The sequence below is a fragment of the Corvus hawaiiensis genome, chromosome Z (assembly GCF_020740725.1).
Source record: "Corvus hawaiiensis isolate bCorHaw1 chromosome Z, bCorHaw1.pri.cur, whole genome shotgun sequence".
Classification (NCBI taxonomy): domain Eukaryota; kingdom Metazoa; phylum Chordata; class Aves; order Passeriformes; family Corvidae; genus Corvus; species Corvus hawaiiensis.
In genome coordinates, this window is record NC_063255.1 from 29,547,413 (window position 1) to 29,568,789 (window position 21,377).

At 39.1% G+C, this 21,377-nt stretch overlaps 1 protein-coding gene across 7 annotated transcripts in view; it reads right to left on the reverse strand.

Annotated features, from left to right (window-relative positions):
* Positions 1-4,949: 4,949 nt before the first annotated feature.
* Positions 4,950-21,377, reverse strand: part of TDRD7 (tudor domain containing 7) — a 47,341-nt gene continuing 30,913 nt past the window's right edge. For 6 of the 7 annotated variants that reach the window (XM_048291406.1, XM_048291400.1, XM_048291403.1 and 3 more), the window contains 11 exons: positions 17,856-18,436; positions 15,413-15,599; positions 13,760-13,871; positions 12,743-12,945; positions 12,465-12,599; positions 10,725-10,808; positions 10,426-10,560; positions 9,985-10,095; positions 8,063-8,553; positions 7,576-7,736; positions 4,950-5,419 (listed from right to left, as the gene is read on the reverse strand). In XM_048291406.1, the coding sequence (XP_048147363.1) occupies positions 5,199-5,419; positions 7,576-7,736; positions 8,063-8,553; positions 9,985-10,095; positions 10,426-10,560; positions 10,725-10,808; positions 12,465-12,599; positions 12,743-12,945; positions 13,760-13,871; positions 15,413-15,599; positions 17,856-18,436 (2,421 nt within the window). In that variant the 3' untranslated portion in view covers positions 4,950-5,198. Of the gene's footprint in view, positions 5,420-6,830; positions 6,864-7,575; positions 7,737-8,062; positions 8,554-9,984; positions 10,096-10,425; positions 10,561-10,724; positions 10,809-12,464; positions 12,600-12,742; positions 12,946-13,759; positions 13,872-15,412; positions 15,600-17,855; positions 18,437-21,377 lie in introns of all 7 variants that reach the window. The other variant, XM_048291404.1, reaches the window with a different exon arrangement.

The following is a 21,377-nucleotide window of genomic DNA, read 5'->3' on the forward strand; positions in this document are numbered from 1 at the left end:
CAAGATGTGCACGCATCTTCTTGGGGATCTAGGACACTGTAAAGCACCCTGAGACTGTGGCTGGAAAATCTCATTCCCGGGAGGAGTGGTGCAGCACGGGGACAGGGGGAGCAGCAGGGCCTCAAGGCTCAGCCAGACCAAGTCATGGCCACCCAGGCCTCTGGCCAGATGGTCCCACTACCAGCACTGCTGGGGACCTGTGGCTGCAGTCCTGGGCACTTTATAAAAGCTAATTCCCCACAAATGCCATCTATATCAATGCACCTACTAATCCCGTGTCTTACTTCACGCCGTGTCAATTTGCCCTATACATCCAGTGACAGCCGCTAGAGCTGCTCCAAGTCTGCAATCAGCCCAGGAGAGCTGCCTTCCAGTCTTGTGGTATCAAGTTTTAACACTGCTGCCAAATCTTTCCCGTACCTCACCTTTGAGTCACTTTAAAGCCCCATGGATTTGTCCTTTAATAATTTTTTACCAAATCTCTCACGAAGTGTCAGCCCCAAACTCCTCCTTACCTCTGTCGTCTGGTCTCCACCAGCAGCCACAAGCCAAGACTGGAAAGGGCCCCAGGTTTACCAGAGGTGGCCAGTGCATCTGAATGCTTCTCCAGTCCCATACCTCCCTGACCTGGTGGTCAGATGACCTTCATCTGAAAATGCCCCCAGCTGCCATGAGATGGTACTTGGCCTCTTTTTGGCTGGTACTGAAATTCTACATCCTGTGGCATTTGGAGGAAGATCTGCAGTTAGATCTGAAATACTCCTCATGGCTAGGGCAAATGAAGGATACAAATGGAGGCCGTGCCAAGCACTGGATTCAGTGCATGTCTCATTGAGGTGAGCAGGATTATGGCCCAAGTCACTGGCATCATCCCAGCTGCTGGCAGGAGAGAAAAAGGCACTTGGAACCACCCAATTCACCCAAATGCCTCAGTTTCTTCAGGCTGAAGAAGCCTGACAGGTACAAGATCAGACAAACCTGGATGCCAATTTCTATGCCACCTGTTTACCAAATACCTTTCTCCAGGGTGTGCAAGCTGGGAGCAGCTCAGGAAGCAATCCACTGGCACCACCGAGCTTCCCTACAAGCCCACATTGGTTTTGTACTCGGAGATACATATGATCCACTTTTTTTAATGCCATCTGGCTGTTGTCAGATGTAGCTTTGTGGGCACCAGAACCTCATCCAAGGTGTCTTGGTCCCCTTAGAATGCACTCAGCCTGTCTCCATCAGGCAAGATGCCTTCTCAGCACACTTGCTTTCAGTGCATCAGTGGTAGTTCTCAGTGTTTGCCATGACACACTGCAGTGATGAATATTGCATGTAATGTACAGTGTAGTACTTTTCATGAGACACCAAGTTTCACTAACCCCGATTACACCATGGCCCTCAAGGAAGTGGCTAGGCATGCATGAAGAATGTCCACTCAGGTCACAAGCTCCTCTTGTCCTAGCCAAGCTCTAAGTTCACAGAGCAGGGCAATTCTCCTGTTTAAGAATTCCAGTCCAATCTGAAAACATCAGCAAAGAACAAAAAACCACAAAAGAAAGCTTTCAGGCTTTATGAAGGTTTAAAGTGATGTTTTTTTCATTGCATGATTTTTCTTCACTTTTCTTGTCTAACACAGTCAGCACATGAGAATCCAGGCTCTCAAAGGTTTGCCTGATGTACAGCTGTGAGGACAAAGGAGGAGTATGGTGAGACAAAAGATCTTTGCAACAAAAGTCTTCCCAAATGGGGGAAGGGGAGTCCAGGATTGGAAAACCTAGAGATAGGAATTCATTTTGAGATAGCAAAGAGGGTTCTCATGTTTCTCTGACGAAACAAGAGCTCCTCAAAATGACCTGGAGTGAACACACTGGGAGATGAAAACAGGTAAACTTGAACTTTGTCAACTTAACAAAAACCAGCTGAGATGGAATAAACAGAACAGAGGTGGTTTGAAAGTGCTCATTGTTCACAGCCCTGGGAAAGTAAGAGACCTGCTTTGTTTATTTTAGTGATTACAGTGTCATCTCTTTTCTCTAGTTATCAATGATCATTTTTCATTTTATAAAATTCACAATGATCCACAAAACATGTCTAACAAAGCTGCATTCTCTTTTTCTGGTTGTAAGTTATCCTGGGTGCGGTCCTAAGAACTACACATTCCATATCCACATTCCAAGGGATGATCAGCTGGGCTTCTGCAGATACATCCTGCATGGTTTTGGCATTTAAAGTGAAACTGGAGTTCCAGTGAATTCCCTGGCTGTGCCCCTTTCTTCCTGCAACTAAAGCTTTTACATGCCTTATTTTATCTACATATAAAAACAGTTATCAGTGAAAAGTTCTGAAAGTGTTCCCCTCCTTATCCTTCTTCCATCCAGACCAATTGCAAATCCTGCTATTTAAACCAGACTTTCTAGACATTGTTGTTGCTTTCATCTAGATTCTCTGTGATTAATCCATGTCTTTCCTGGAGGGCAGTCCCCAGAACCGCATGTAGTGTTCTACTGGAGGCCTTTCTAATAGCTGTCAGAATGGAACGTAACTCCACCACCTGCCTGATTCAGACATGGGCCGTGGAAGCAGCCCCACTGAAGTGCCATGCATTCGTGAAAGCAGAGAAACCGTTCACAACCACCCTGCAACACCGACCGCTGAAAAAGTGAAGTTAAGAACCACACAGTATTCTGTGTACATTAACAGCTTCCACAGAGCTAGCGTGTCTAGTACCTCCTAGGGACAGCAGACTAACTATTCATTATGCTATTTCATGGCTTGGAAACTTAAACAAACTCAAAAGTGTTCAATACTATGTATGCCCCACATGCTCTGCACATTTTGTGAGGCAGAGCATGAGATGTCTCAAAGAGCACTAGCAGGTCAATTAGCAAATAAAATGTATGACGGGATCTTACATGGAGTAGGAGAGTAACACTAAAAGCAGGCATAAAATCCTAGTTCTGCACAAGGAGACAGCAGACCTGTACTGTAATGGACTAGTAGTGGAGCTAATGAAGGCAGGGGTGGTACTGTATCCTGGGAATGAAGATGGAGGGACATGTCAGTGCAGCCCCCCTGGATACAGAGTATGAATAGAATGCAGCATCATGTCAGTAACTTTGGGTTGGGTGTATGCTTCATGCATGCACAAAACAATTCACCACCTGGACAGTGGTGCCTGTGGGTTTGCTGATTAGTTAGCACTCTGTTTTACCAACATAAAAAGCAGCCTCTATGAACTCCAGTACTGTGCAAATGCGTGGGACTGTAGGAATGTGTCCTTGCTTCTGACCTGGGTTTTTTAGCCACCAACAACCAAGGAGAGGGTGAGGCATTATTTCAGAAGGGGCAGACAAGGTTGGAAAACATCTTGAGTCTCTTGAACATCTGCTAGGCTCTTTCCTCTAATACTACAAGTAAAGAGTCTCAAACGCTGCCTCATCAGTACACAGGTGCAAGTAAACTTCTGGAAAAGAGCAGATCCCTAAGCCTTAAAGGATGCAAACACAGCACAGGTATTTCTTATGAAACCAAACTTCAAAATAGTTCCAGCAAAACTCTCTATTGCCATGAAAATGGCTTGTAGCCATCAGCCTGCATGATTGTGAAAGTGAGATATGGTCTTAGACACACAGGAAAACTCTCTTCAGGAGCTCAGGGGAGTGCTTGTCTCATTCTACTGTCCTACATCATTCAGTTTCAGACTCAGAACCCATCCTACATAGGGAAACTTTGCAAGGAAGTGTATCTTACAGTAGTTCATCACCACATGGATTCCTTCACTTGCATTCTTCACCTTCTCTGCCATGGCAGCTGAAGAAGTTGATTAATATGGAAAACTATTACTATCTTTATTGTTAATACTACCTCTCTCTAAAGTACACTTAAGAGTCTCAGCCTCAGCACACCTAAATATGGAGAGGACCGCGTTAAGTAGCAATTTGCATTAGAATAGCAGTTTGCTAGTTTATCACTGCCCACTCTAATCATGAGGGCTCTACTATACCCAGTGAAACGCACCACACTTCCAAGAGGACTCCTTGCTGCTTAGCTCAGACCTTCTCCAGAACACCACCAGAATTAGACTAAGAGAGTGCAAATCTAAGTCCTACAGGCTGAAACAGCTCGTTTGCTCAGAGTATTTGTGTGCACTTTCTCTCTCTCACCCTACAGTTACACATGCACAGCACCTTTCAGTCTTGTTTCCCTTTCTGTCCAGTCTCCTGTACTCCTGCCAACAGCATTATAGTAGAATTTCTTAGCTTGGCTTGTGTACTACTAGAAATACTACACAGCCTTGCAGAAGAAAATCTCGTTGCTGGTATTCGTCGTGTAAAGCTTTAATATTGTGTTTAACAATCTAGAGGGACTATGGCAAGCAAATTCAAATTGAGAGAGCAGACTATGAAATATAATCATGTCTACACCTCCTCTAAATATTTCTAATGCCAAAAATAAAGTAGGTTCTAAAGTAGGCCAAAAATACTGCATTCAGAGGACTATAAGCACCCATCCGCATGCTTATAGCACACTGCTTTTTCCTGTCTCCAGGGAGCAGAAATCCTCTGAAGTTTCTCAGAAGCATACATGAAAACAAGCTATGAAAAAGAGGGAAAGGAATGCTTTGAATTCAGCAGCTGGTCAGGGGGGTGGGGTGAGGAGGGGAGTGGAGAATTCAGGGAAGTGGTATCCCTGCTAAAGAACAGCAAACATAGCAGTAAGCACACAAAGTGCAGACCCTTCTGTGAATACTCAGCCCTGCAAATGCAGTATTCCAAGCAAGGCACTATTCAAAGCGTACCAAGTTAAGGAAGAGGGAAGAACTCGACAACTATGCACATCTCTGACAAAAAAAGTCAGCAATAAAAAACACTTGTTAAAGGAAGGAGTACCCTGTAATGGCTCTGAGTAATAGCGATGAGATAAAAAGCCCTCCAAAATTAGGTAATGATCACAAGAACGAAATTGAACAGTTTTATTGATAAATAACTTTTAAAATAATTTAACTCAAATATTCTAGCATTACAATCGTAAACAACGTGAAAATTTTCAGAAAGTCAGCTGAAGTCAACAGTACTCAAACTTGTTAAACAAACACAAATTTTTCAATTTTATCCCCATTATATCTTCAAGGCCATGTAGTAGTTATATTTATCTTCAAAGCCTGTTACTTATTTTATTGCTAAGCTGCTACATTTCAGAAGTGATGATTAATCACCCTTTGAAAATTCCACAAGACTTTGAGACACAAAATCATGAATCCATGTATCAATATGTGGAAGAGATGTGTCCACGAGAAAAGTCACTATTTTTCGATCCCAAGAGTTAGTGCTGTCATTAACTGCCTGTATCTGTGCCACAAAAGGTTTCTTCTCTACAAGATTCCGAAACACTATTGATGCCTCTTCTGACCACTGCTGGCTTTTCACTCCTAGGACAAATGTAAAGCAAAACAGAAGGTCATTTATGGACTAGACCAATCTAAGTTTATAAAGAAGTGGTGTGAGTTTAAATACTTGAGAAAACAGATTTTAAAGTGCTAATGAATGCAACTTAAATCTAGAAGAGAAACACAAGCTCACTCATCTCCCACACAAACAAGCTTAATTATTACACAGACTAGGACATTTATTTTTTCTTGAAGTCTAAAGATACGGATATGTTTGCAGAAGTGAAAGGCAATAGCACTGACTCACTGAGCCATTCAGAGAATATTAGCTGCCTTGCATGACCAGGGCTTATCAGGAACTACTACATAAAAGAAACTAAAGATCCTTTCAAAACAAACTTTCTTTGTCTTCAGCCTGAGGATGCTGAAATTACTTGTCCTGAGGGGCCTTGCTTTAAGATTGAGTTTTCTTCATCTCAAAGCAGCATCAGTTACTGGAACACCTGCCAAACCTTCAAGTCCCAAACTAGACATACAGAGGGCAGAAACAAAAAGAAATTATGCCTAAATGCCTCACAACTGCTCTTACTTTTTTCAGAGCAGCATCCCACAAAGTCAAGTCTGCTGGAACCCAAATGGGTTTTTGAATATGGCTGTAATCCACCTAGAAATAAGTGGCTCCTGCAGACTTGGGATTCAATTCCCCAGACCATGCTGGTGTACAGCATCTAGACACAGGGGCTCGAATATCATGCAGAAGTACCCAAAAGCCACTTTATGGATAGTAGAAGCCGAACAGCAAAATGACAGTACTTTGCTTCTACTATTAGCAGCAGCTTGCCACAGATAGGGCAACACAGGAACACAGCTGCCTGCAGATTACAGAAGGAATTAAAACCCAACAGTTAGTCAACACTTAAGAAAGGGTAATTAATGCTAGGAAAGGCTATTGTGGAAGCAAATGGGATTTTACAAGGAAACAGATCAGAGACTAAGAGGCATGAGACACGAAAACAGAGAGAAAAAAGTGGAAGAATAGCAGGACAATAGTTACTGATCTTCCAGGCTCAGCTGGCCTGCTTTGACAATACAAGCATCTCAGAGGCAACAACTAGCTACTTGGGAGACTCAGTGAAGCAGGAAAAGTGGATGACTTGCAGGCTTGCTGAGCGTGATCCTGTACTACTCCAGAAGACAGCCACAGCTAGAAATCAGCCACATTACAGCACTGCACTCAGAGGACCCCAGCCTGTCGGCAGCACATCCATCCATTACCCATCACCAGTTTAAAGCAATCCCCAAGGTCACACTGAGGCTATGCAGGAAAGCAGATCCACAGAAGGCACAGAGCACTAACTCTGTAGCCTGTCACTTCCAACAAGCATATTCTGTGACTGAAATCTAGACCAGTGCTGACCAAACAGCATCAGAAAGCAGCAGCTGAGACACGTACATCTGAACGCAACGCAGAAATGAAGGAAAAATTCTGAAAGGAAAGAAAAGATAGCAAGGAGAGTTCAAGTTTTATTTTTTAAATTCTCTCAGATGTATGCACACTCTCTATGCCGCATGTTCTCAAGGAAATTATCTTATATAAGCTTATTGAAAGCCCCATTCCCTTGTGGAGTTTTTTGTTTGTTTGAGAAAACCAACAATTTCAGGCAACTCTGGATACCAAATATGAACTGTAAATTACAGTACAGTCAAGGTATATATGAAAAAATTCTGTAGTAATTCAGCATCTAGGTTCCTAACTTTATGTAAACTATGATAATCAGAACATTAGGTTCTTATCAACAGACACATCATAACTTTCACACTTGGTAATTGGTTATGTTAAAGGATCCAAAAAACATTTAGTTTTTATTTCCCTGTGTCTTTTGCACAGTAGATATCACACATACTAAATGATAAATTTTATGACAATGAAAAGTAGCTGCTGGGAAAGTTTAAGCAGTCTTCATTCTCAAAGATTGTAACTTAAAGTGCTGCATTAAATTAAACAAACAAAAGTAATGAAACAGAATCATCACCACACCTATGCCAAGAATAAAAGCAGAGCTACTTTGATGACATAAACATGTAGAAAATACCCAATTACATAACATTTGACTTTGTTCAGTTCACATTTCTGTTCATCTCGTATGCCCACTGATATAAGACTTTAACCAAAACAATTGCAAATGCTTGATACCTACCTGCAAGCTGAGCTGTGATAGCTTGGAAAGGCAGTCTTCTAAATGTATTCAAGAGTGGCTGTACTTTCCGTATGCTCACAAACTCATGTTTGCCATAGTCCAGCTCATACACTGACAAAAACCCATTTCTAAGAATTCCTTTTATTATGACCCTGTACCACCTAAAAGGGGGGAGAACAAGAATAGATAATTTGAATTCATATTCATACACTGTCAACACACCAGAAAAATAATGCACAACCAAAAGATCTTAACCAACATGTCTCAGGCTTCCCAGATCTGGATTTTGCTGAATAAAAGTAAACTATCCCAGCTACAATCTGGAAGCATGAAGAGACTGCAACCTCATTTACTCCCTTAATCTCTGAGATATCATTGGACATCTGCTATGTTGTTAACAATGCGGACTAAGCAAAGCTAGGCTTTCCTAGCTTAGCAGAGTTAAGCTTGCTTTTAAAGATTTTAAGTAATTTAAGCATCTACTTACTCATCTCCAATTTTAGCTGCATACAGCTTGTTTTTTTCAATGTTCACAGGCTTCTCTTCTGCCCTGCTGTAGTACAAGATCATTTCTTCCATTAGGGTGTACAGATTGTTTAGCTCATTCCAAGGCTGGACGATGAAATGACCAGGGTGGCAGGCCACCGAGACATAGATATCCATGAGGTCACCGGGCTTTGGCAAGGGTAGAGGAGGCGGCATATCAGTGGTGGACACTGCACTGCCCGGCTCTCTGGCTGAATCAGGGAAACTCTTCTCCAGCTTCCCACTAGACAACTGTAGAGCTGAAACAGCATCACTTATAGCTTTTGTGGAGCTAGTCCCACTGGGTGTCACACTCAAGAAAACATCTTTCTGATGTTTCCACAAGTCTGCATTTTTGATCTGTTTGTTGATGCTACGATCCATGTCTGGGAAATTCTCTGGAGCAAACAAGTAAATGTGAGCAATTCCCTTTGAAGCATCCTGTTTAATCACCTTGGAACACAAAAACCAGTTTAACATCCAGTTAGTAACTATTAAAGGCACATCTGATTTTGTACAGAAGACTAAAGCAGCAACAGTTCACTGCATTTATGCACAGAAACATTTTCAGTGTTCTCCCAAAGACATTAATGAAGCTGTGGGTAATAAGCCATTCACAGCAGATAAAAAGATAAAAAGCACCTGCAGCTATTCTACTAATATAAAGCAAATACAAAACTTGAATTGTTCCATCCAACAGGTTCAATCTCAATACTCTGTGTACAATTTCTAGTTTTCAGAAGAACAGTAGTCCACAAACACGTAAACAACTATTAAATAATAACACCTAATCCTTTAAAGTATCTTCCTGTCACTATGGAAAATGAGGCCTGCTAAATTAGATGAAAAAAAAAGATGAAAAATGTTTCCAGGTTTCTACCATGTGTAATTTTCAAGCATTGACATAAAAATATTTCCTATTTAACATCAGATATGCTAACATTAGTAGTAGTAAAGCACTTAAATTTTAATTTGACAAAGTATGCAACATTCCTTTAGTGATTCTTCTGTTGATGTTCCTAGCCAGGAATAAAAACTTTCTGCAATTAAAGCATACATACATCTGCTGTCTGTTTTTTAATACAGCAAAAATTAGCACCCAACTCAAACTGTCTTGGAAGAGGGTGTCTAGAAAAACCAGGTACTACAGGTGTAAGTCTCAGACTTCAGGTTTGGACTACAGCAAGCAAAAAGGTTAAGAAAAGCTACAAAACACTTTTTCAAAGTGTCTGCTGACAGTATCTGGAATCGAAATGTTAAGAGGAAATAATCTTTGTTTAGTCTGTAGTTAGTAACAGATTTCCTTTAGGAGAGTATTTTCAGTTAGTTAAACTGGCTAGGATACATTGCAAATGGAAATAATTTTATCTCAAAGATAAGAGAAATTTTAAGTATATAAAGCATATACTAAAACAAACTTGATTAGAAAAAGCAAACAAAAAATAAAACTGCTTTCAAAGACTAGAAGGAGAAGCAGCTTTGCTCACAAGAGGCATAAAAGCAATTCAAGATTAACTCAGAAGTTGCATATTTTTATGTGTTGAAAAATGAACAACGGTGTTTCTTTCTTATCAATGGCAAAATAACTCTAGCTGCATATTTGGACTTAGACAGCAAAATGTGAGAAACTGCTGTGAAAGTTGCTAAATTCACAGCAGAGGGGGAAAGAGAAAATTCTAACAGGCTTAAGCAAGTAAGTTTTATGACAAATTTCCTAAGGAAAAAACTTTGTATAGCATTTATGTCCCATAGCTGGTTACAAACTTTTACATTTCTGTAACAAAAATCAATTTGAAGAGTTGTTGAGCTCTTAAAGTTGTTCTTCCAATACTCTTTTCACATGCCTATATGATTTCAGGTCTCATAGGCATTTTGAGTATTTACCTTCATGCTAAATTCAGGACAATTTGTTACAGCATCTCTCAGCCACAGTACAGCATCTGGAGTCCACATGCCAGTGTTAGGAGGCAGATCTGCCAGACAGCATTTTAAAGCCTAAGAACAGAATTAAGTGTACAAGGTATAATTTAGTAATACGAAAGCTGGTCCATAAGTTCCAATTCAGAGAATAATGCTGACAGAGTCAATCATGTATGACAAACAGAAAGAGCAAAATGCAAATCCAGTACCACAACACATACACAATATCCACCAACTCACAGGACTACACTGTGATTTATTTTAGGCAAAGATGCACAATGAAATACACTGCAATATTGAATGCTATGAAACAAAACAGAATTTCATTACATAAACCTTGAAGTAGCAGCACTAAAAACACTGCCAAGAGATCAAATACAGGTTAACTTTAACATGTCTTCATACCTGAGGAGGTATTGCAATTACTTCTCTCAGGAACTGTGGTGGGATTTCTTTGAGCTCTGATACTTTTACAGTTGCAACTGTTCCAATATCCATAAACTTCACATCAAGTGCCCGTCTAGTGTGAATTATTTTTATCTGAAAAGAAGAAAGCAAGAGCATAATTTTGAGGTTAAAAGCCCAATAGTGACACACACGAATTATAAAATATTTAATGGAACTTAAACATTCAGATTGAGTTGAAAAAAAGAAGAGACATTTCTATGTGGGCAAACTGTAGCTGCTTTTTGAATACTTCTTACCTCTACACGTGCCCATTTTCCTTTGGAAGGAAACAAGCAGATTTTGCCACAGAAAGGTACCAATACATTGAACTCAGATGTTTGCTGCAAAAACAAAAACAGGAGTCAAAAAGCAAAAAGCTATTACTATCAGGCACTCAACTAAACATTTCAAAACCAACACATGGCATAAACAGTACTGAGAAGCAAAAGCTCTGTTTCAAATAAAAAGTATCTTTCCAGCTTTAGAAGCACTTCTTATCACATTGCTTTAAGCTTCCCCACTTGGTAAATCTTTTAATTCCAAGATCTGTATCTTACAGGGAAATTGAGAGAATACAAAGTGCCAGAGTTAAAAAGCCACATTTGGAAACAGACTAGGAAATCACCAACAATTATTTAATTGGAAAAGCAAGAGCAGTTAAGAGCTATGACAGACAAGTGAAGAAGCTCCTAGCTTATATTCTAGAACATATAGTTTCTTGAGATATGTAGCAAACCAAATTTACTGCTGACTCAAATGAAAGTCTCATGGGGGTGACAGTCACCATGATAATCCTAAATAACATAACAAGACAACAGCTACACTATAAAAAGCATGGAGAAACTTCATTTGAAGAACAGTCAACACCTTACTTGGTTTAAATTCTCAGGCAAAATGAATTTAAACCCTCCAGATAAGCTGCAAAGCCTGATATTAAAAGAATCTGAAGAACAGTCTCTTTCCTTGATTGCAGCAAGAAACTAACAAGTACTGTCTCCAACAAATACCAACTCTTGAAATGCCGACATGGCTGCCTTCCTTTGTGTTGCTAAATATTTCAGGGTTTATATACTTACTTTCAGTGTTTAGCTTGCTTGAAACTGAATTCTGATGAATTAAATATGTTCAGTATAAAATATTTCCAGATGGTCTGAGAATAGGTCTAAAGCTCAACTTCTATACCTAAAACACTTTGACAGAGTAGTTGCACAAGCAGCAGTTCTAACAGGACCCCCAAGGATCTGCATTGCATGATTTGATTGTGTCAGGCACAGCTGAATTAAAAAATTTATTATCTTCGTTCTTACAAATTAGATTCTCTTAGGATTTCTTCTCTTTGGCCTAAATTCTCTTGAGTCTAATAAGGATTGTTGCATCTCTAAATGGCTGGTGGAATGTCAGACTTCTCTGCCACGTGCTTATTTTAAAGCAACTTACGACTTTTCAAAATGTCTCCTATAGATCACTTGGATGTTGATACTAGCCACCACATTCAAAAGCTAAAGATGCAAGAACAAGATATGCAGAATCAGATGTATCAGATCAAAGCCACTGAATCTCCAAAAAAGCCATGTGAAGAAGAACAGACCTTGATTACACTGCTTTTATTGCCACTTTATACAGATGTAGCTGTTTATGTACCTCAAGTTCATAATGTAAAATTTCCAGAAAAAAAAATGGCAGTATCTCCACAGGCTTTATACCAATCTCATGCAGTTATTATGGGAAGCTTCCCATTGAGAGCCATATTGTTACTATTCTAACTATTCCAGGAAAGCTGTACATAGGTACTGAAGCCTTAGAGAATGCTTGTGAAAAATGAAGCATCAAAAGACACTTTTCACACTGAAAGATGCACCCCAAAAGCCCCAAACTAGAAAGAGAATTTTTAGCCTTTTTGAATAGTCTATGGCTACCACAGAAACTTGAACTTACATGCAAGGAAAATTATTGGTACTCTCTGGAGAAATGCTTCAGGACTTCACCACAGAACTTACCTTGTAAAGAAAGTAGTCTTCTAGTTTCTGCAGTATTTCAGAAAGTCTAGACAAGCCTTTGGATGGCACTTGGCAGTACAGGCTCCCATCAGAGAAAACACTGGTTACTCTGACATTGGTATACAGTGCATCTACCTGCAACAGTAAGAGTTTGACAAGAAAGGGGGAAAAAAAACCCACACAGAACTTAGCAAATTTCTGAGTACTGTTTTTTGTCCATCTAAGACCTCAGCAGTCTATGATTTTTAAAGTTTAAGGGGGAAACAAGACAATAGTACCTGTAGGTGCAGTTCAAGGGACTTGTCATACAATGTCTTCAGACAAGTAGCATTGATGTTGATATCATCTTCTCCAGAAGTGTCATAGAGAACAAGAAGAGGAATATCACTCTTTTCCAGTATTTCCACAGCAAATATCTTGAAGCATGTCTGTGATTCCACAGCCTTTACTAGGACAGGATCATCACAGAAGGCTTCCAGTCCTGTAAGACACACCGTACCTTTTTGTGTACAGAAGCTGTACTGCACCCCTACTACTTGCAATCTACTTTATTTCTACCTTTTTATCAAAGAAAGCCATCTTTGGGGGCAGGGCAGAATAGAAAAGAAAAAGACCTCTTCAAAACCAGAAAAACAGTCGAAAATTGAATGCATCCAAGTATTAAAAAACCAACCAAACAAAAAAAAGCCAAGCTCATTCACAGCAATTTCACATATTTAAAATTTAGTATTTTTAAAAAGTTAAAAAGGCCTACAATTTTAGAAAGGTAAATAAATTCCAGAAGAGTCTAGGAAGTCTGCAAGTATGCAAGTACTGAAAGGGGAAGGATCACTTCAAAATAATTAAATTGGCTCATATTTAGAAATATTGCCTCATCTGGCCACAACAGATGTACCTCATTTATGGAAAAAGATGTTTTGCTAGTGTACATTGCTTCACACAACAGTAAATGTTTCCTTTTCTTTCTTTAGGCTCACATATATTAAAGGGACAAAGACATCCATGTTAAGTACAGGAACAATTAAGCTCCATTACAGAAATAGAGGATATAATTGTCTTCTAATATCAAGCATTCTCTGTAAAACTCTTCTTCACATCCTTTCTTCCTTCCTTCTTTCTATGCATATCCATGTCTGCTTAGACTAGCTGTGCTGAACAAAATCTATCATACACATACAGAACTGTTACAAACAAGGATCAGAACTTCCAGGCTTGCAGAGGCTTCAATCCATAAGCTGTGCCAACGGTAAGCATAGCAGTAAGCACGTGTACCGTCAGCACTGGTTTTCTCCTACCTGCTAGTTTACATTTTGCAGCTTGAAAAGGAAGCAATCTGAACTGTTTCTGTAGTCTGCACACACTGTTGCTTTCAACGAACTCAGTGAAGCCGTGATCAACATAGTACACCTGATAATGGAAAAGGGATTTAAAAGCACAAGATCATGAATATAATTGTAAGTATGTTTTCTTGAGTCTAGGGAGAATGTACTCAGTTACCACATTCTCTATGCAGCCACAGACAAACTACTTTTTGCCAGTTTAGTACCATTACTTTCATGTTTTCAGGGAAAGCCTCCTTCTCAAGATCTCTGTAAAACCATCCTCTCCAACTGTTCTATAGAATCTCAACCATAAATAAGAACAGTGCTGGAAGAATTCAGCATATATTAACTCAAACCACATGAAGAACGGTAATAAAGTTGCAATTTTTATTTATAAAGTTTTGAAAGTGTTGAAAAGTCAAATACCACTTAGGTGCCCTTATAAATTTTGCCTATTGTTTTTACAGCATTAAGAGAATAATTTTGATTTAAGCTTGTCTTTACTTTGGTACAAATACCACAGTCAATGCAGGAAACTAGAATGGAAACTGCTGATTGGCAGCAAGTAACTGGAGCAAAAGTGAGAGAAAGAAGGCCTTGATGGGACTTCCTACATTTTTTCTGAACTCTACCCTGCAAAATATCTGCACAGCAAATATTGAAAGGAGGTCTGAACTCTGACAGAGGACAAAAAAAAGTGCAAAAAGCAGCAATAAAGCAGCAGCCTTCTTTTGGCTGATAGCTCTGACTAGGGAGAAATTAGAGGCAAGCATACCACTAATTTTCTTGCCACTTCTCTAAACCCAACAATCTTTCACAAAACCAAGTTCTGACACCTCACTCCAACTTATAGCTGAAGGGTATCATACTAATTTTCAGAAAAAACTCAGTTCTAATACATAGGCTATTTCAGTATTTATAAAATGGTTCAACTTTAAAAGTATGCTAAGTAGGGCTGGGTAAAAAGTGACCTAACTGGGGAAAGAAACAAAAATGTTAAAGAGGTCTCATTAATGTTGACTAGACAAGAAATAATTGAGAAGTTCTAAACTTTTTTTATACTTCTAATGTATGTTCTAATTTCACTGCAGATGGCAAGAAGAGTCTGTTTGGCACAGGAAAAGTTTAGAGTTAAATAACGTCAATGCAGTTTAACTAAAATGCATACATAACTCCCAAAACACCGTATCTGCCTGGAAGGGGAAAGTATACTTTCTTTTTTGCTTTCTATTTATGTTCATGTTAGAGATACTTCAGTACAAGACTTCAGACAAGATCTAGGAGCAAATGAGTGTCGTCCTTCCGTTTCTCTTGCTATGTTCCCCTCAAACCATGCCTCCTATCAAAGGTACATTTTCAGCACCAAAGTGCTATAGGGCCCAGCCCCTTTTAAAACCAAAACCCCCAAACTCAAACTATTTATGGAAAAAAACCTGAAAGACCATTTAATTCTGTCAATCACACAACTTCTACAAGGTCTTAATTTCTCATATACCTGAAAACAGAAGCACTTCAGGGCAAGAAAAGAAAGAATACTAGTGCAGCACATTTAAGAATTGACCGTGTATCTAAAAAACAAGCTTGTCTCAATTATTTTTCCAAGTGCCAAAAGAGGTAATTGCTTGCCTTTATTCTGTTGTCTTCTAGAGAAATTATCTGAGCACGCAACCAGGCATCTTCTTCAGCATGTACTGCAACGAGTTGCCCAACACTCAGAGACTGAGCTGGTGACAAGGTACTGTTCTGACTGTAGTACGCTTTCATTTCATCTTCCATTTGTTCCTGGGCAGAAGAATAATCTTTGCCCACATACCTACAATATTTTACAAAAAACCAGAAAACAAAAAACAAAACATAATAAGAGTTGGGATGCAACTTCAAAAAAGCTGAATAAAACCATAAGAACATTTACTTGCATATATGAATAAATGATATACATTTTCTAAGACATTAGCATCCCAACTCTTCTCCCATTAACAGGCCTATAGAAAAAAGTTACTCTGTCACTGACAAACACCATCTTAATCTGGTTTTCACCAAGGCTGATCCAAACCAAAGCATCTAAAATATCTTTAAAAATTAGCTGTTAAACCAAGTGCTGTTTACTCTCATACCCCAGATTTTTCTTGATATTAGGCTGCTGACCTAATGGTTCATACTAATGCTGTTTGTGTTACATAAGTTTTCTTACATCAAGTATATAAACTTTCTGAAAAATCCAAATGGGAAGTTCTGAACGCTTCAGAAACAAGTCAGATTAGAGCAGACAAAAGGAAAACTTACCCACAAATTTGTATTAGTAGCTAGTGTTTCAGCTTGATCATAGAGACTGTGATACTGCTCAATTCTACCACACAGTTTAGATTATATGCCCAGAAACAGAGCAGATACAGTACTATAACATGCTATGGTAACTCTGTTATAAAGGTTATGTTAAATCTGATCACATTCCAGGGAACTGTGATTTTCCTAGAAACAGGCTTTTTGTTTCTGTGCAAGCATTCATCTACTTTGTAATGGAGATAAAGTGGGGTGACAGTCACATATGGGCTATTTAAAAGTTTCTTTAACATTTGTTTCATAGAGATACCTAATAGACAGTTGGAGTAGCTCAACAGAAAGTAGAAGAATCTTTCAGAATTTCCTGCCTCACTCACTATTTTATTCATTATTTCTTCTGAGAATTCAACTGCAGTGCCTAGTGTATCATCTCTGCCTTCAAACACTGTTGTGAATGCCTAGCAAGTATCTAGGAGTGTTTCTATCACCTCACTTTTTATTCTGACCACATTAGAACTCTTTGAGAATTGATCCATGTCTCAAAACAGAAACAGCACCAAACCTTTCAGCTTTGCCTTCCTAAGTACTGCAGGTGAAAGATTTCAGACCAAAACCACTTAGCCACATACCAAGAAAGTGAAGAGATATTGCTTCACTCCTGAGACTGAAAGGAATCTTGATTTTATTGGTCCTGCATAAATCAACATCAACCAACAGCTGCTGTGTAGTTCTTGTGTAGGTCAGCAGAAAGACACTGGTAGGACATGTAAGAAAAGAAAAGCCCATGCACTGTTTCTTCCCTATACATCTACCTGAACATTTTCTTGTCATGGCAAAAAACCCTATTCCCTTCAGGTCTAGTTTCATCGTATCAGGATAATGACCTTGCCCATGAAGTACATGGATAACCCTAAGTAGTAATTTTTGTAACTAGGACCAAGAAACCACTAGTTATCATCATGTACCTACACAGAGTTGACAAATTGAGCAACTTCAGTACTGTCCAAGAAACATGGTTCAAAATTTGGGAACTGCTGCTTTGTAGAGGAATTTTTACATCACCACCCTCAGCTAACCAGTATCATACGGTATTTTAATCCATGGTACTCAAAGCATTGATCCCAAATACTTAGTGGAAACCTCCTTAAAATAACAGACTAGAAAGCTAAGAACTGTTGCTCCACATGTACAGTAAGTTATAAATGATGCCAGAACTAAAAAGTCGACAGGAAAAAGGAGGAAGTTTTGTAGAGTTAAATCGCATACGCACAGCAGGCTGGAAGTAAGAGATGTAATGTAACAATCCACTTCTTACACTGTCCCCCAAGACTGGGCTGATTAGGAACCAAATCAAGAAACACTAGTAGTTTATTGCTGGATGAAAGCTCATCTTTCCAAAAGTGGAATCTGAGCACAATTAAGTCACGCCTAGGTACTGCAAATCAGTTATAGAAGTAAAATATTTTAATAAGCACAACAGTAATATCTGAATACCATTTTGTGTTGTAGTAGGATTATTTATGAAGTCTTCCAATGGCACATCAAATCTGTCTTGATTCTCAGACAAGCTAAAGCTGATATAAGCGATCAGTTCAGGATGGAAAAATTTTCAGAAAATTTCAATTTAAACACACAAACAAAAGGATTCTTAATTTTCATTAGCAAAGTAAGTAAATCATGAAGTCCTGAAACCTCCTATTCATCTGTTCTTTTCTGGCAGACCTGCACAATATGAGCACATGGATTTGTAAATAAAGCAGAAAAGGTAGATTCTAAAATAGAAACTTGCCTAATTAGGACCTCATTAGTGTTTTTCAGGTCTAACACCATGATGGACACAGATCCTTCCGATGGAACGATTAGAGAAGGAACAGTTACGTTTTCTAGATACTGGTCCTTGGATTCTTCATACTGCTGTTCAGCTGTGGCCTTCACACCATCATGCCTCTTGACTTTCTCAGTGACATTCAGATTCTCATCAATGCATCTTTGGGGTTTAGCATAGAGGATTGCCTTTCTGGGGACTTCGGATACATAGTCCACAACACACACATCTGACAGCAACTCTAGATTATTTAGAATATCTTCTGGAAATTTTACTTGGTAAGTGTCTTGGTACACTTTGGGAAGTGCATGAGCCCAAAGACCACTAGAATACTTCAGCAGGATGCTAATAACTTTCTCCTTTAAGTCGCTGCTAAGTGATGCAGGTGTGGTCTCCATATTTGGTTTTAACGAAGTGTCTGCTTTTGATGAAGTAACATTCTGAGATGCCTTTTCTTGCTCAGTATCACTTTTTGCTACTGGTGGTATTTTCTTAGCAGGATAAAGAAGTCCATCCATCGGATCACCTCTGTGTATTTTCTCCACCTTGGAAAACAAAAAATAGAGTCAATAATTGGTTGCATCTCTAAGACTAAATCGCCTTCCCAATTACACTTTTATAACATGCATTTTATACAGGCTTTGAAGAGAACATCCACAAGGAGCTAAGCTTGAGGTAGTTACTACAGGTTAGTACTTCCTGTAATGCTTCCTCCTCTGTTTTGAAGGGTACAAAACACATATGACTACATCAGTAATGGGCAAATATCTAATCTTTTCAATACAACTGGAACTTGCTTCCAAAGAAGTACATCTTAGGAGGACCAGAAGATGGTGACACCCACAAATTTACATCTTTTGGACATTAACCTTCCCAATCTTACCCACAGGTAAGTAGATCATAAACAAAAGTTTCTGTCTCAGTTTACTGAGGGAAAGGAGATTTGATTCTATATTTCAGAAACAAGAGGACACTTGCCAGGGAGTGCTGTCAGGCAAGCTATCTGCTGTCATGCTCAGAGAATGATTTTTCTTTACCAAAGTTCTGAAATTAAGGGAGAAATTTCTCTTCATAATAAATTTCATAATAAAATTGATCGGACCCTTTTAAATCATGCCCCCAGCCTCCTGCAGAACCAGGTATTTTGCCAGACCCTATGTCCACACCCTTTGCTAAGTTCAAGAATAAGGGTATCACATAGTCTGAAGTCACAACATTGAAAGGACCGTCTGAGAACTGTAGCCACAAACTCACAATAAAATTCTGCTTCCTGAAGCTTTGCAGTTTCAACCTAGATTGATCTAAGCATAGCTTAGCAGGAATCTATGTTAAATTGAGATAACAAAAGGTCTTAGTGTTTTCACATTGGTCCCAAAGCAAAAACAATAAAGAAAGTTATTAAGGTTTATGTAGCTCCATTTTGAAGTTCCTTCCTCAGAGGAAACAACTCTAATCAAAGTCATTTTCAAAAGCAGATCAATGAAAAAACATGGAGCAGCTGAATTACTTGCTACTACTCAGCGGTAGCATTCACCTCCACACTACTGATGTCCATACCCATCAGAACTTTATAAACCCTGCCCAAGTAATTCTTTGCAGCTCTGCCCTAGCAAAATACAATCAAAGCATAATGAACAAGTCTTCAGGTATTACGTTGCAGAAAAAGAGTAGCACATATCGCTAATTATCAGGATAACATTAGCAAGAAAGAAACAGAGTTACAATACATCAAAAAAAATTTAAATGGTCTTTGCTGTGTCTAGAACCACGTATTTTGTCCTACATACACCTTATCACATTCAGCCCAAATTGCCACATGATGATCTGAGTTAATGCACTATGAAAGTGCATTTCCATACACTTGCTCTGCATTACACTGTCTAGGCTGGTGCCAAAATGAGCTGTGAAACCGTTCTTGGGAATAGGTCTTGGTCAACTTCCACGAATACTAGCATGACACATAAGAAATGGTTTTCATAGATATAAAAAAATATTAACCATGTTAGAGAACCCTCACACATTCCTGGTAGCATGTCTAAATTCTTCTCTATCAGTGAAAAACCAAAATAGAAATACTTTCTGCAAGAGTAAGACATAAGAAAGCGAAGTTCTTGGGCATCTCTGCTAGTCAGCTTGATATAAGAGACAATAAAATATGTCTGGCAGTGAAATCTAGAAGGACCAAAGATGCCTTCAATGATTCCTGACAGAGACCACCTATATTTGTACCGTCTGATATGAGGAATCTTACTGTGCTCTTTGTACCACAGGCAAAGAAAGGAGCTCAGTTAAAAATAGAACCAAACAAAATACCTACCAAAGCCTTGCAAAGGCTTTGGTACACAGTCAGGAGACCAACGTATATCAAGTCACACAGACAAAAAAATCAGAGCATGCCATCTTTGCAGATAATGACATCCTAAATAGAGAGGAATCAGTAAGAATGTCCCTCCCATGTGTCCATGCACAAGATTGAGGAATTCATTTACATGACTAGCCAAGAAAACTTTTAGCTCCAGAAAATACTTAACATTATCAAGAAAACAATTTGTTTGAGAAGGTTGTGTTGGAATTTATGGCAGTTCATCCTGGAAGAAGCTGGATGCAGAGATCTACCTTTATCCATCCCTTCTCTTGGCTAGTGCTCTTTAAACAGAGCTGCAACAGAGCTGAATAAATTTTTGCTGACAGGACTATAAACCCTTACATACTAAAGACAGAGAAGATCCTCAGAGATCTTTAAGCCTCTTAACTCCAATAATAGCTCTGGGGTTTTCTAGGCACTGAAGTTCAGTTTTGAAGAGGCTGTATATGCTGACTGTGCAAACCATTTAGAGACAGCAAAATGCTATTTCAGTAAATAATTTCAGATTACTTCAGTATAAATAAGCACAGGTTGACATCACTAGAATCACAGAACCATAGAATATCCTGCTTTAGAAGGAACTCACAAGAATCACTGAGTCCAAATCCTGACTCTGCACAGAACATCTCCAGGAATCACGTCACCTGCAAGGCCACACACCACCACAGAAACTTTTAATAACAAGCAAATGGTTTCACTTGTGAGTAGGACTTCAAAACAGCCACCCTTTCTTTAGCACAAATATCTCAACCAGGTTTCCTGTTGAGTTTATAGATTTGCCTTCAAGGTACTTCCCATTAGTATGGCTGACAGGCCAGCTCTGCAAGTACATTATTATTCTGGGAGGTATTGAAAAACACCTGAAAGACAACATAGTCATTTGTCACAGCCAGCACAGGTTCATAAGGGTAAAGTCCTGCTTCTCAAACTTAATTTAATTTTATGACAAGATAACCTACCTAGCTGATCCAGTGCATATAATCTTTTTGGGTTTCAGTAAAGCTATCCATAGTGGCTCTCACAGTGTCCTTCTGGACAAAACAACACAGCTGGATAAACACATCATGGGATGGGTGAGCAACTGGCTCACGGGTCAGGTGCAAAGGGTTACAGTGAATGGG